Source organism: Pogona vitticeps, chromosome 2, assembly GCF_051106095.1.
Source record: "Pogona vitticeps strain Pit_001003342236 chromosome 2, PviZW2.1, whole genome shotgun sequence".
Lineage (NCBI taxonomy): Eukaryota > Metazoa > Chordata > Lepidosauria > Squamata > Agamidae > Pogona > Pogona vitticeps.
Genome location: NC_135784.1, coordinates 95,918,160 through 95,933,078, shown reverse-complemented (window position 1 = coordinate 95,933,078; position 14,919 = coordinate 95,918,160). Strand labels below are relative to the sequence as shown.

The 14,919-nt window shown below is 38.7% G+C and overlaps 1 protein-coding gene and 1 long non-coding RNA gene across 2 annotated transcripts in view; one reads left to right on the top strand and one right to left on the bottom strand.

Moving 5' to 3' along the window:
* Nucleotides 1–14,919, top strand: part of LOC144586811 (uncharacterized) — a 36,123-nt gene that overhangs the window by 7,326 nt on the left and 13,878 nt on the right. The gene's annotated exons all lie outside the window — the stretch shown is intronic.
* RNF130 (ring finger protein 130) overlaps nt 7,198–14,919 on the bottom strand; it is a 90,233-nt gene continuing 82,511 nt past the window's right edge. The window contains exon 8 of the mRNA XM_020782755.3: nt 7,198–8,896. Coding sequence (XP_020638414.3) covers nt 8,787–8,896 — 110 coding nt within the window. The 3' untranslated portion in view covers nt 7,198–8,786. The remainder of the gene's footprint in view (nt 8,897–14,919) is intronic.

The following is a 14,919-nucleotide window of genomic DNA, read 5'->3' as shown; positions in this document are numbered from 1 at the left end:
AATTGTGACTCTGGCATGCCCTTGTCCTTTCACTACTATCTCTGTTTTCTGGTTAGCATAAAACTGTGACAGCCCACGCAAGTCCAACTTTGGGCTATGTTTCTCTTCACTTTCATTTTTATGCGGCTGTGCAAGTCTGCAACACCAACCTGGGCAGTTGCGCTGCTTCCCTATAACTAGAATGCACACTTCTGATTGTGTCAATCAAATACTGTATAAGAAATAAAGACAAGACAAACAACCCTTTCTATCAAATCCCTGGGAATAAGAGCCAGAGGGCTTACAAGTCTGATACTGTCTGTAGTTTTACTGAAAAAAGTAATTTTGAGAAATGTAATGGAGGGAAGGACCTTAGTTCAGTGGTAGAACACATGCTTTGTGTTGAGAAGGAACTTAGGTCAATCACTTCAGGAAAGGTTAGAAAAGACTCCTGCATAAAACCTTGGTTTTTGCCAGGGTCAAGGGGCCTGATGTAGAGTTAGGTAGCCTCCTATATTCCTATCCATAAAATCAAATTCTTTTCTTCTTACTTTGAAGTTCTGCATGGAGAGGTCCACTCCTTTTATCCTGACAGTATCTAACTGAAAAATGTGACTTTACAAAATAATCAGGTAAATAAAGGTTTAACACATATTGGGATGAAAGCAGAGTGAAGTCTATGGATGTTGTTGACTGGGAAAAATATAGTATTCCATTATCAAAGCTGAGTACTTACTGTAAGATATGCTATACACTACAGTATATCTCTTTCTGAGAAGGCCAAAGATAGGTGTTAAATGAGATGTTAACAATATCATTTAAAAACTTTACGATTGGGAAACATTTCTTCCTTCTGTTTCTCCACTAGATGTTCCTGTAAACAGTAGAATACTACATATAAAGTGGTGCCTCGCTTAACGATGTTAATTGGTTCCCAAAAAAACATTGCTATGGGAAAATATCGCTAAGTGAAACACCATTTCCCATAGGAATGCATTGAAAACCGGTTAATCCGTTCCAACGGGAACGGATTACCGTCCTTAAGCGAAAATCGCCATAGGAAACATCGCTAAGCGATACAATGTTTCCCCCACTGGAATGCATTGAAGCCTATTCAATGCATTCCAATGGTTTTGCGATGTCCGTTTTTGCTATTTTTAAAGTGTCTTACAATGTTCAAAAACGATTTTAAATGGTTGGGGTCGTTAGTGCACCTTACAAAACCTGTGCAAACTTAATTTGGCTTTGTTCTGAGTCTTCGTTAATTTTTGGTGAATTTTTTTTCTCCTCCATTGGAATGCATTGAACTGCAGGTTTCAATGCATTCCAATGGGGGAGAAAAAAATTCACCAAAAATTAACGAAGACTCAGAACAAAGCCAAATTAAGTTTGCACAGGTTTTGCAAGGTGCACTAACGACCCCAAGCATTTAAAACCGTTTTTGAACATTTTAAGACACACTTAAAATTGGAAAAACGGACATCGTTAAGCAAAACAGGAGGACCTAAACTGTCATCGCTAAGCGAGGCAAGGTCCCGAACATCGCTATGCGAAATTTCCCCATAGGAAACATCGCTAAACGTAGCATAAAATCGCTCAAAAAAACCCATCGCTAAGCGAAAACATTGTTAAACAAGGCAATCACTAAGCGATGCACCACTGTACTACTGTGTTTCCCCAAAAATAAGACAGGGTCTTATATTAATTTTTGCTCAAAAAACACATTAGGCCTTATTTTCAGGGCATGTTGTATTTTTTTCATGTACAACAATCTGTATTTATTCAAATACAGTCATGTCATCTTCTGGTTGCTTTGCTTTGCTTTGCTTGCCGCACAATGGTGGAGGGCAGGGTTTCACTTAACTGGGGCTTATTTTGGGGGTAGGGCTTATATTACGAGTATCCTGAAAAATCATGCTAGGGCTTATTTTCAGGTTAGGTCTTATTTTCAGGAAAACAGGGTACATAGCTTATTCATTCCATTCTCTAACGTCTGCAAATCAGTTTTATTAAAAAATGAGCAGTCATCTCAATTCTGATTTAGGACAACCCCTTCCAGGGTTTCCTAGGTATGAAGGAAGTGGTTTATCGTTCCCTTTTTCTTGAGGTCCCCTGCAATATAAATGCGGTCTAATTGTGTCTTTGTGCCTGAATGTCTTAAAGAGAAAGAGATCATCTTTGATATTCTGCATTTGGGCAAAGTTCTAACCATAGGCTTAGAGTGGTATGTACAGTGGTGCCCCATATAGTGACGTTAATCCGTTCCAGGATTAACATCGCTAATCGGATTCATCGCTATGCGGGGGGGAACCCGTAGGAACGCATTAAACTTCGTTTAATGCGCTCCTATGGGGCGAAAACTCACCGCTATGCAAAGATTCCCCCATCCGGCCGCCATTTTCGCTGCCCGGTGAGGGCAGGGCATGAAAATGGAGCGGGCGGCCATTTTTTCTTCCGGCGTCCATTTTGGAACTGCGATCAGCTGTTTTTAGAACATCGCAATGCGAAGATCGGTAAGCGAAACGCTTACCGATCATCGCAATGCGATGTTTTGCCATTCAAAACGCTGCAATGTGATCGCATTAGCGGTCGCAAAAAAGTGTCGCTATGTGGATTCATCGTTAAACGGTGCACTCGTTAAGCGAGGCACCACTGTATTTGTGATAGCGGCGGGGTGGGGAGAGAACAGGAACATTATAGGACAACATGATGCCTTCAAGTGAACAAGTTAGAAATGAAGTAAAGTGGACCCTTGACTTACAGACAGCTCCACTTACAGACTTTTCAAGTTACAGACTTCTCTGGCTGCAAAATTTAGGTTTGACCTGCAGCCGAAGAATCGACCTACAGACCGGGAAAAAAAACAAAATGGAACAAAAACGGCTGGTTACATATTCATTGGTTTTCAATGCATTGTAGGTCAATGGAGCCTCGACCTACAGACTTTTCGACCTGCAGCCATCGTTCCAATACAGATTAATTCCTTAAGTTGAGGATCCACTGTAGCAGGAATACATATCAAGGAATATTTAAAATATGTATCAAGGAACATTTAAAAAACTGGGCTTTAAAAATGCAGTTAGAAGAGTATATTTAATAGTGGTTTAAATATGATTGTTTAATCAATGAACAAGGTACTTTGAGATATCCTTCTTGAAAATAATCCAGTGCATACCTATTGAGGCCTTGCCTGAGACATAATACCAAAATGTCAGGTGATGTGAGATTTCTCTTTGGCAAGAAGAACCTAAAGGAGCTAAGTGAGGTCCAAGGATGAGAAAAATGCTTCATCTTTAAACGTGAGAACCCACCTGCTTTAAATCTGTTCTTCAAATATTTTATTGACAGCCTGAAATAATCAGTGTTTATTCTTAGTTCAAAAGGCTGACAGAAAGGAAGGGAATGTCAGGTAGGGAAGAACTTGCAAGCCCCTAGATTCTTTTGGGGCAACAAATAAAACAGATTTCATGTTTGCTACTGCACTCTGTTTAAGACTCAAAAAATGTTAAGGTCTGTACTGCCCATATCAACACAGTATTTCTACAAAGTTACTGACTTACCTCTTTCCATTCTCTTTGACAACATTAACTAGTATTAGCTCTTTACAGAGATCATCATTTCAGTATGAATAAAGCATATAACCAAATGCTCTTAAATGAATTCTATCTTAACTAGCTACAATATTCTTAAGAAGGGCACATGGAAAACTCTAGCAAAGCAGAAAATAAGTACCCTACGTTAAGGTTTGTGTATATAGTTATCATTATTACATTACTCAAGTTTTCTCATTAGTATATATTTAATTGAACTCTTTTAGGGCTGTTTAGTAATGAATGCATGGGTAAGTCATGTACAAGTTAAAGGCATATAAGAAGCTTTCCTTGTATTAAGTCCACTTCTTCAAAAAAAGGCAGGCAGAAACCCAGCTTTCATTCATATACTTACCAAGCCAGCCAGCAATACTCTTAACACGCTGGTAAAGGTGAGTCATACTCTTTCTCACCAAGCTATGCATGGTAAGAATGGTGATTTATGCACAGATGAGGAGACACGAAACCAAGTTGCATGTGTGGGCCTCTGCATTATGTGTTTGCTGCCCACAGTGTGATGTGACTGGGTTGTGTGTATGTGAAGGAAAAAGAATGCATGCCTAATCCTCCAGTGTGTGTGTGTGAACTATTTGTATCCATCCATAAATCCACCATAAAGTGTGTCTATCGCTACAATTTGCTACAGCAGCAGTAATAAAACCTGGAATAATAATGGGAAAATAAGAAGAAATAATTTCAATTAATTGAGCCACTGTTTACAGGGTATTTGCAAAACTAGTCCTCTACACCAGTGATGGGGAAGATTGGAATGCAACTCCCATTACACCTTACAATTAGCTAAGCTGGCAGTGACTGAGGAGAAGATGCAGTCTAGCCATGCTCTACAAACATGTACAATTCTGAAACACTACAAAATTGAGACATTTATAATAAAAGCACTATAATTCAACATCACATCTGCCAGAATGTTACCCAAACAATTAAATTAGTATGGCCTGAAATCCTGTTGCCTAGTTTAGTAAGTTGCTCTTGAGTAGGCATACTGCATTAGTAGGGATTTAGTGAGTCAACACTTCTGTAAGTTTCATTAATTTAATGGGCCACTTTAGCTGTGATCTACTAAAGTAAGCAACAGGATTTCAGTCATAGTGGGATAACATCTAGCAAGGATAACTGCAGTTAATTACTCTTTCTCAAATGAGTAAGACTGGAAACGAACGTTCTCGTCAATTATAACCAAATCTCAGTTCCAAATCTCAAATAACCTACAAAAAGTGATCATTCTAGACTCCTATAATATAAAATGTATAATTTCAGATCGGTTTGGGGCTTTGTAGCTGGCCAGGTGTGTTGGCTGAATATACCAAGCTTGTGTCATGCTGCCTATAAAGCAAGTTATCTGATGAAGGCATTTCCCAGAGGTTGATCACAATTATGGAACATCCTTCCCCATGAATCACTTTGTATGCCCCCCTGCCCTGCCCCATATGAGACAATTTTTGTGTAGGAAACATGTGTATCACACTTTGTGAACTGTACTATGAATGTTTCATGTACCTTTTAACATGCAATTTTAACAACTTTTAAGAAATGATCCAGTGTTTTTCTGCCTGAGGAGCACCTTGTGTTTTTCTACTATTTGATTTCTTTTCGCTTTAAAATACTGTTGCCCACACTATTATATTTGATTAGAGAGTGGATTCATAAGTCCACACCGGCCCTTGCCTCTATCCTCAAACTAGTGAGCATTGTTTATCATTCTTGGGCAGGTATGTCCATGCATCCCACTCTCAAGAATGAACTGGTATATACTTCTTCATGGGCAGAAGTCCTAGTTCTGAAAAAGTCACTGCTGGTAAAAGAAATGAGTGAATGATATCTCATAATATAAATAATTATCTCCTCCCTCAGCATAAGCCATCATAACTTACTCCAAAAGGACCACCATAAAAGTTAATTGTTGATCGTCAAATTTCATTCTGTTTCTGATTGTGCAACGTAAAACTTTAGAACATTTATAATTTTTAAATTGAGGAACAGGGTGTCTGGGAACCCCTGGGGTACTGGGGACCCAAATTTGAGCCTTTGAAGGCAGGTTAGACATACCCCACCCTTTGCTTAGACCTTAGATTTTTTAAAAAGGGAAACCTATAAACAATTGAACTGAATGCTTTTTGAGTGTTTCTCATTGATATGGCAACTGTTCAGAGTGACCTTTTCCATTCTAGACTTGTTCAAATTGTTTGAACTATAACCCCCATCAGTCGGAGCCAGCATAACCAATAGGCCAGGGATAGTAAGAACTGTAGTTTAAAACATCTGGAGGACACCAGGCTGGGAAACACTGATCTTGGTTCTTACAACTGTTCTGTCATGTGTCAAAACATGGTGAAGAAAATCCAGTATTGCAAACAGTAAGACAAACTAAGGAAACACTGCCTCAGGCCAGAAATATAGATGGCAGGAGAATCAACTAAAGTCCACTGAAATCTGAGTCACCAGTCTCACCTGTTCAAAGCCAGGGAAGGACCATCATACTCAGTATTAAAGCAGTGGGTTTGCATGCAGAAAATCCAAGCTTTAGCCTCTGGCATTTACAGCCAAAGTGATCTCTTGTACCAAGGTTGGGAAAGACTCTTGGCTCATGATTCTGGAATGCCAGTGGCCGTCAGAATAAAGACAAAATGTCTACAGAGAGAACAATGGTATGACTCAGTACCAGCATTTGCAGGCCACAGACCTCTGATTTGGAGAGAAGAGGTGAAGACTAAACACAGGAAATCTTACTGAAACTGTACAAACATGGTAGGAATAGAGGTCTGTGTTTCTATATTACAACTTACTCAAATGCATCCACACAAAAACCACTCTAGCCCCAGTCCAAAAGAAATGAGCCACAATAAGCACTATCAATGATTGGTTTCAGATAGGATTTAAACAGTGGTTACATTCCCTGCCCCCTGCCATCTTAGGACTGGCATCTTTGCATAACAGAATTTTTTTTTGTCTTCTGCTTCTAATTAATATTTTTCAGAGTCCATCCAATTAATGTTCATTCAAAATACGGACTTATGGACTACTCAAACAGTCATATTTGAACATTTACACCTGCTGCTGAAAATTAAGTAGTATTTCCAACTCCATCATAAGAATTAAGTAAGTCCAGATTAGTCAGCAGTTTATCGTTTAAAATTAACTTCAGCCAGTTTTTTCCCCAATTAGCCCTTCTGACAACATGATTCTTTTACTTAAGGAATAATTCCACATTTATCCTTCATAAAGTGGTGGGAGGGAGGGATTTGTTTTAGGTTTATCTTCTCAAGGTTTCAGGTATGTGCTAAACACTTTTCCATGAGAACATTCTTCACATAAAGTAACATCTCTTTCCAACAGACAAGTGTATCTAAATGCTATTGGGTCATTCATAAAAGGAAATATGAATACTCAACTTTTGTATGTTTCCATTCAAGTAATATCACTGTTGTCTTGTAATAATAACTGATCTTCTAAATATTTAATGACTGTGCTTTTAAAAAGATTTCTGTTTGAATTTCTGTGGTTAGTGGAATATATTAAAATGTACCCGGCATATATATATATATATATATTTAAAAAGATTGCCTCTAAGCTCTGTATCATCTAGTCAGGAATGATCAGATATACAATATGGCCATTGTGGGAACACAGACTCAACATTCCTGTTAACAAAGAATCACAGAGCTTCACAGAGTTAGTTTCAAATCTTTGCATCAAAGTTTCTGCATCACTACATTCCAAGGCAGGAAGAATTCTGTGAAAGCCGAGTTGCTGTATGAAAAAAAGCTAGACAGTTTTCATCTGCCTGGCTTAAGCGGTCTAAATACGAGACACAACATTCCTTACCTTTTCTTTTGGTTTTCAGTTTCTTCAACAATCAAGGTTCACAGAGAACTAAACCTGTGTTCACATTAAAAAGATACCATTTCTATCTCTATAGAGCTCAGATTTGCAAGATATGGGGGAAGACATTTGTCCATGTTTTGCGCAGCATCCTCCGTAGGAAAAGCCCCTTCAGATGCACAATTACACACTTCAAATCTGAGTATATATTTTTTGCTTTAGCATCACTTTTGAAAGCTTTTTAAAAAAGTCATAGTTCTTGTTTTTTGCTGTTCATTTTTGCATCAGAACATCTATATCTATATCCTACTGCTTACATCCCATTATAGCAACAACTGATTTGTTCTTGGATGTCAAAAGAGCAGCTCCTTTCCTTCCTTGCTGTCGATTAATACTGATGCTCTCTGGAACAGGTGCAGCTTCAGAAAAGTGTTTGTTGCTTCTTGAGTACAGTCATCTCAGGTAAAAACATGTAGGAAGGAAGCTTCCCATTCTTTCAACATGTAACATCAACATAAACTGGCTTTTTAAAAATCAGAGTGAAAAAGAACATGTCTTCTAAAAACCAAGCAATACCCTTTTTTGATTCCTGGATTCACCTTAATAAGTCCTAATCATCCAAGAGTGATATATTGGGTATGTAAATTTCAGCAGCATCGTTGAAGTCAGAGATTCCTTCAGTAGAAGGATGGGTAAATGGCTCTGTTTTTTGTTTGTTTTTTGCATTCTTTCTAAGCAGCTTTTGTCCATATTTAGGCTCAGCAATGAAGTACAAAAATCCCCCAAAGCTTATATGGATGTTGCAGGCTGTAAATGTTGCTGTACTGGCCCATTTGGCCATAGCCTGTTTTATGGCAAGGTGGAACATTAATGCATTTCTCAGATTCCTTTAAAACGGGGATGTTCAATATAAGATTAAAGATAGAACGAAGAGTAACTGGAGCACTTCAGGCAATTAGCCCCCCCCCAACTCCTCCATCAGGCAACTAAGTTTGCAATTTTTTTTTTTTTTGGAAAAAAAAGAGAAATATCATGTGCCTACTCAAGAGAGGTGACTGTTGTACAAAATCATAACTGAGTAGGGCAAACCTCTAGCATACCGACACCATCACGCTGGCACTGCTAATGACAATGCTGTCACTCGGCAACCTCCAACAGCCGACTTTTGTGCACATACTTCATCCGTTCACAGACGTCATCCTCAGATATTGCCTCAGCTGAACTTCACCTTTGCAGCCTGGCAGCCAGGCAGATGTTCTGGTAAAGGGAGCTCTTCTTCAGACAAAGGACACCCATGGAAGGAGTACACAACAATAGAATGAGAAACGGAAAAGGGAAAAGGGAAAGAGAGCAAAGCAAGAAGAATGCAGATCCTCTTCAGGTCTTGTTTTCATCGTACATGTCCAAGACAGGTTCAATTGAAGAGAAGTCATTTTCATAGACCAGGCTCCGAGGAGAGAGAGAACTACGGTGGAAAAAATGGCCGCCTAAAAGAGAAGCAACAATAAAAATAACTCTGTTAGAAACAAGGCGGAGGAAACAAGAAGGGCTTTGCCAACAACTGTCTGTGAAGGCCCACTATCTTCTATTAGTTTTCATATAAACCAAGATCATCATAAAATTGCAAAAATAGCCTCCATATTCAACATTAAATCAGCATTATACAGAAATCACTGAAACATTAAAAGATAAAGCTGTTTCTTGTTCCCTGTTGCATACAGAGGAAATTTCAAATATCTCTATGGACATTTCCAGCTGACATCAGCTTAGAAAAGGTACAGTACTCTCCATTCCCTCAGTAGAGGTTTCTTAATGCTTGCCATCCACAGTTTTGAAATGTGTTTGTCTTAAACATATATATTTTTAAAAAGCAGAAATGAAATCAAACCATCGGGGTACCTTTTTGATTGGCAAAAATGGTTAAATGTTGAACATTGGGCTTTGATATCAGATAACACTTTTAATAGTTTACTTGCATAATATTGCTACTGTCAGTTTGTTCAGCACCATACGGAAACAGCTGTTTAATGTCTCCTTTTTGAAAACAAAAATGCAATGTAGGTAAGGTGTCAAGCATAAACATCAGAAAACTTCAGCTACAAACTTCTTGCAGGTTTTTATCATCATCATACTCATTCAAAAGACCACCTCTGTCACTTTAGCATGTGAAAGCAAGCTGTGTCATTACTTGCCACATGGTCTGCCTCTTCTGCTGAACTCTTTAAGAGACAAACATTGCTAGCACAAGCCAGGTCGATGGCCAAAGTTAGTATTTGCAAACAAAATAAGGACAAGAAACAAATTTACCTCTCCATCTTAAGAATAACGCATATTTTCCCCCCATTTCACACAAGCAAATTGCCATAAATCCATATGTGAAGCTGTAGCATGCTGAACCTGACATTGTCAGGGTGAAGGTAACAATCTATCCCCTCCCACAATGGGACTTCTAATGACTGAGACCTTCTGCATAGAATCCACACCCCATCCATATTTGCAACAGACAGGTCTTCTCTTTCCAATGATCACTGCAACAGAAGTTGAGCTAGACAGAGTGGACGTTACGCACGCAGTTTCAGTATTAACATTATTTTGCCCAAGAATCAGAAAACAGAGTTGTGAAGAGCTTCATAAAGTTCTGGGGAATTAAGTAAACAATCAGCAAGTGGGAAGATTTTGATTGGGCTACAAGAGGAACTTGTCCCTACAAGAATACTGGATCTTCAGAGAAAGAGGGAAGTATTGGGCCATAACAGTTTAGAGGGATGCAAGCACATACAGTATGTTCATTTCCTCCCAGAGAAGTAAATGGCTGCTAAAGGACAACAAATGAAGCAGCAAGAGAACTGTTCAAGGAAAACTTGCTTTTTGACTCATCCCTCTTGATACTGCATGCCCCAGCCTCCAAACCGCCACCATCAGGAGCCTAGAAGACCTTATAGTAGAATGGGAGAAGTCATAAAGAGGGTCAAGTATGGTCCTGTAGTAGACAGATCAGACCTTCCCTGTGCCCTTTTCTCTTCGCAATGCTCGCTAAATGTAGTGGGGTGCTTGTGTTTGCATCTGAGACAGGCTGATATGAACTTATTTCTTCATTGTTAATGAATTCATTCTGTTAAAGTACAATCCCCTCTGACATATGATAGGTTTCTGAGACGTTTTTTCAAAAAGGTGAGCAAGTTCAGAATTCACTGAAAGCAAGCCAATCCAAATGATCATTCTCAATAGTCTAGCCACACAAGTATGGCGTCAAACAAGACAAGCAGCTTTTAAAAGGCAAAGACACTCTTCCTTTTTAATCGCCCCAATCCTTCCAATGACTCCGGAGCTCACAATCGGCTCGCCACTCCTGGGAGTAGGTGGGACAACAAGCCTCCCTGCCAGGTCAAAGAGTGGCTCACTGACTGTGAGCGCCAGATTCATTGGAAGGATGTAACACTGAGAAAGAAGCAAAGCAGACTTAAATTGCCCAGCTCTCTCAAGAGCAATCAGGGGAATTTGAACAGTGACAAATGGAAAAGACTGTACAATCCAAACTACAAAGTTACAAACCATAATGAGGATGCCTTGCTGGGTGATATTCAGACTAGAATGAGCAATTAACTGCATGATGAAGTAATAGTGTGTAATATTTTAAAAGACTTTTAAAAAATTAAAGGCTACATTGGCTTTATTCCTAAGATACTGTATTATGTATAGCTCTACTCTACATTGGCAAAAACACTTTGAAGCACAATGTTAAAAACACCAAAATTCAACATACTTTCTGGGGGAAAAGGCATTAAAATGTTAGGAGGGGAAAAAAATTTAACTAAGAAGCAGAGAAGGTATTCTATCAAGTTTTGACATACCAATTAAAGATGACACAGAACAAAATGTTCTTGACTTTTCCTGTCAAGGATGAGGTAGTTTGGGGAACATTTCCTCTTGAAACAAGCAATAGAATAAATGGCTTAATATGCTGAAAGGTCTCCCCTTGCAAGAATATCCTACGACCTTATCATCTTGTGACTGCATCACACTTTACTAGAGAGCTCACTGTATTTCCTACAGAATCTTTACTTTTCTGACTTTCCCCAATCCCTTGTCCACACACTTATACAGGCGTGGCACATAAATGGCTGCTCGCTAATCAACTGCATGAGTATCTGGTTATGGTTATCACTTAATGTTGCCCAAGTAGATCATTGTACTATCCCTCTATGCCCAAGCCTTTCATACCAAAGGGAAGTCTAATTTTCACCTTGAACAGGACAAGTCCTCCTAAACTCTCTTTCTAGATTCTAAGAAATTACAGTGTGTGCACATTGTCTAGACCCCAGAATTTTGGGAATCCTGACAGCCTCTTCTTGTCCAGACACTTTGGTCTTCAAACACAGGCAGGCTGGCAGCAGCTAGGGGCACTCCTTTCCAAGTGAATGGCTGAAAGTAGCTGACACACCTTATCTCTGCAAGAAGATCCAAAAAGAGAGAGAACAGATTCATACTTGTAGTTGAGTCGTCTCAAAATCTTTATCATCTATTCACATTTCCTAACCAGAAGATCATGTTTGGATACAAATGTGAACTTGATGTTAATCAGAAAAAAAACTAAGCCGAATGGGGCCCAATAAGCGGAATATCAGTGAGAGTTTCTACCAATAAAGAAGAACGGACTAGAAATCTGAAAAGGTCTAAGCTATAGTATAACAAACAAGTCCCATACGATTGTGTGACTCTGTTTTGCATCAGCCTCTTCAGTTTCATTCCGTGTGGTGATCCTGCCCATTTTGAGCCTCTATGTATAAATGTTTCTGTAATTAATTATATAAGATTTATATGAGAATCGTATTGTATGCCTACTGGATAGGCAGCTGAAGGACTGAATACTGACTGATTAGTGTGATTGGAATGGTGCGGGAGTGAAGTCTCTATGTCAGTTAAAAGACGACAGTTTAGTGAGAATTGGGCAGACAGCAGAGAGAGGTGAACACAGAAGTTTGTATTACCATCTTTTAGAAAAAGTGGTCTGTGATAAGAGGTTACTAGCAGTCTTTCTAGAGCACCTACAGCACGCACGCGTAATTATTTTGAACTTGCATTATATTTACATTTTAACTTTTAAAATTCACATCCTAGAAATTTGCCTTCATACTTCTAACCTGTGATCCCTCAATAAAAATCCTATTTGTTCATTTCAACCAAATTCTCCTCATTATTTATTTTATGTGTAACTATGGATAAGTAAACCAGACTACTAACAGAAAAAAACACACCCACTTCATGTGAACCTATGCTTTACCAGTAGGAACCCAGAGCTTCAATTAGAACTAAGCAACCCTATAACTAAACATCTGAATTATGTAACAAAAGCTTGAAGCAAATGAGGTTCTGGCTGGAACAAAAAAGGAGGAACAATCCCAAAATACATGGATGTGGTTGTTTTTCAAGTTAATGCCTTCCCAAAGAGACGTGCCTAGGATTTTACTGTATTTTAAAAAGTTAAAAAAATGCCTGAGTGTTACCAGCAACCACCTGAGTGTGTGATCCAGCCAGTGTGAAAATTACAGTATCAAAAAGGTCAGTCCTTCCTTGGGTTGGAACAGCACACAGAATCCCTTACCTTTTCACTTCTCCCTTCACTAAGGGAGCCCAATGCCTCTGACCTTTTGTCCCACTTCACCAGGGTGGGCAAATTGTGGGCCCACCCCCAGAAGTTGTTGGACTGCAACTGACATCATCCCTAGGCAGCACAAACAATGGTGAGGGACACTGCCAGCAACATCTGAACTACCAGTTGTTCATCTCTACTTTAGATTGACTGATCTTATTATGGATTCTGCTATCAGCTTTGTATTTATGACTTCCCCAACATACATTGTTTTTGCCTCCTGACCTGAATATGACCCCCCCCAGTTTTTCCTGAAAATCTCATTAATATTTTAACATGAATGATCTCCCCAAATCTCATTTCTCTATGGTTTAAAATACTACTTCTCAAAAACATGTAGATGGTTGAGAACCATTTCCAATGTCCACTTTCCTTCTTCATTAACATTTAAGTAAAAACTCTGCCAATCCTTCCTTTTCAGCTTCTATAGTTCTCTTAATATGTAATGCTAAAATGAAATGCTGATTGAGCTTTTTAGTTAGATACTTTGAGAAGGAGACCCCGCCTCCCCATCCTGAGTGGCTTGCCAGTAAAAACAGTTCACTAAGTGTAAAGGCTTGTTGCAGGGATTATATCACATATTATAGAACAAACAGTTATTGCTATAAAATTGAGAAAAATTCTGCATCTTCTTCCACTTAATCCTGGTTTATTCTGACTATCTCTGTTAATGGTAGAAACAAAGAATACCCAAAGAAGCTGAATGATGGGCAATTTAGAAATGGCAAAAGGAAGTTCTTTATATAGTGCAGTTTTACTATGAAATTTGCTGCTAAAGAATGGCCTGAATGACAGACATCAATTTATTTGACGTTAAAAGGAAATAGACAAAAACATGGAGCCAATTAAGAACCACTAGCATGCCCCAGAATATCAGTAATATGCCTTTCACTACCAGCTACTGTGGCAAGACAATGCTATTGCACTCATGTCCTCTTTATGGGCTTCCAATTGGCATCTGTTTGGGCAGGGTAGGAACAGAATTCTGTACTAAATAAATCTTTGGTATCATTCAGCCAGGGTCTTCTTACGTCATGACCTATTCACATATCTGCTTCTAGCCATACCTGCCAATCTTCTTTCATTCTTCTTTTTCTCATTCACTAACTCACTTGCACAAATACATGTTGTTATGTGCTGTCAAGTCTCCTCTAATTTACAACAACCCTATGGATGCGTGACATAGCTTCTTTTATTAAAACAGTTTCATATTGGGTGTTTCTCTTTTCTTGCTACCTTTGATTTTTCTTAGCATTATGGTCTTTTCCAAAAAGTCTTGTCTTCTCATGATGTGCCCAAAGTACAGTATCATCTTTGTCATTTTTGCTTCTAGAGAGTGTTCAGGTTTGGGAACCACTGGGCTACAGGAACTGATTCTACTTCTTCATATATTGTCCTAACAATAGCTACTTGTCCAAAATACAGATTCGGCATCAGGACAATCAAATGTTAAGGGACATCCAACCCATATGTAGCTTGTCACAATCCACACATTCAAAGGCTTTGTTATAGTCTATAAAGAACAAGCTGATCTTCCTTCTTTTCTTTTTTTTGTATTCTCCAACAACCAATGTATTTTTGCAGCATAATCTTAGTACCGCTTCCTTTTTGGGATCAAGCCTGAACATTGGGCTTTACTGGCTCCACATAGGGGGAAAATCTTTGTTACAATCCCTTGAGCATTACTTTGCTTGCAGAAGAAAATAATACAATGGTTTTACTATAGTTATTATAGTCCTTGGCATCTTTTTTCTTGAATGTTTCCAGTTTATGGGCAATTATTTTGTTCTCCATATTTGTTGGCATATTCTTACAATTTGGGCAAATTCAGTGTCTTCGGATTGAAATAATTTTATCATC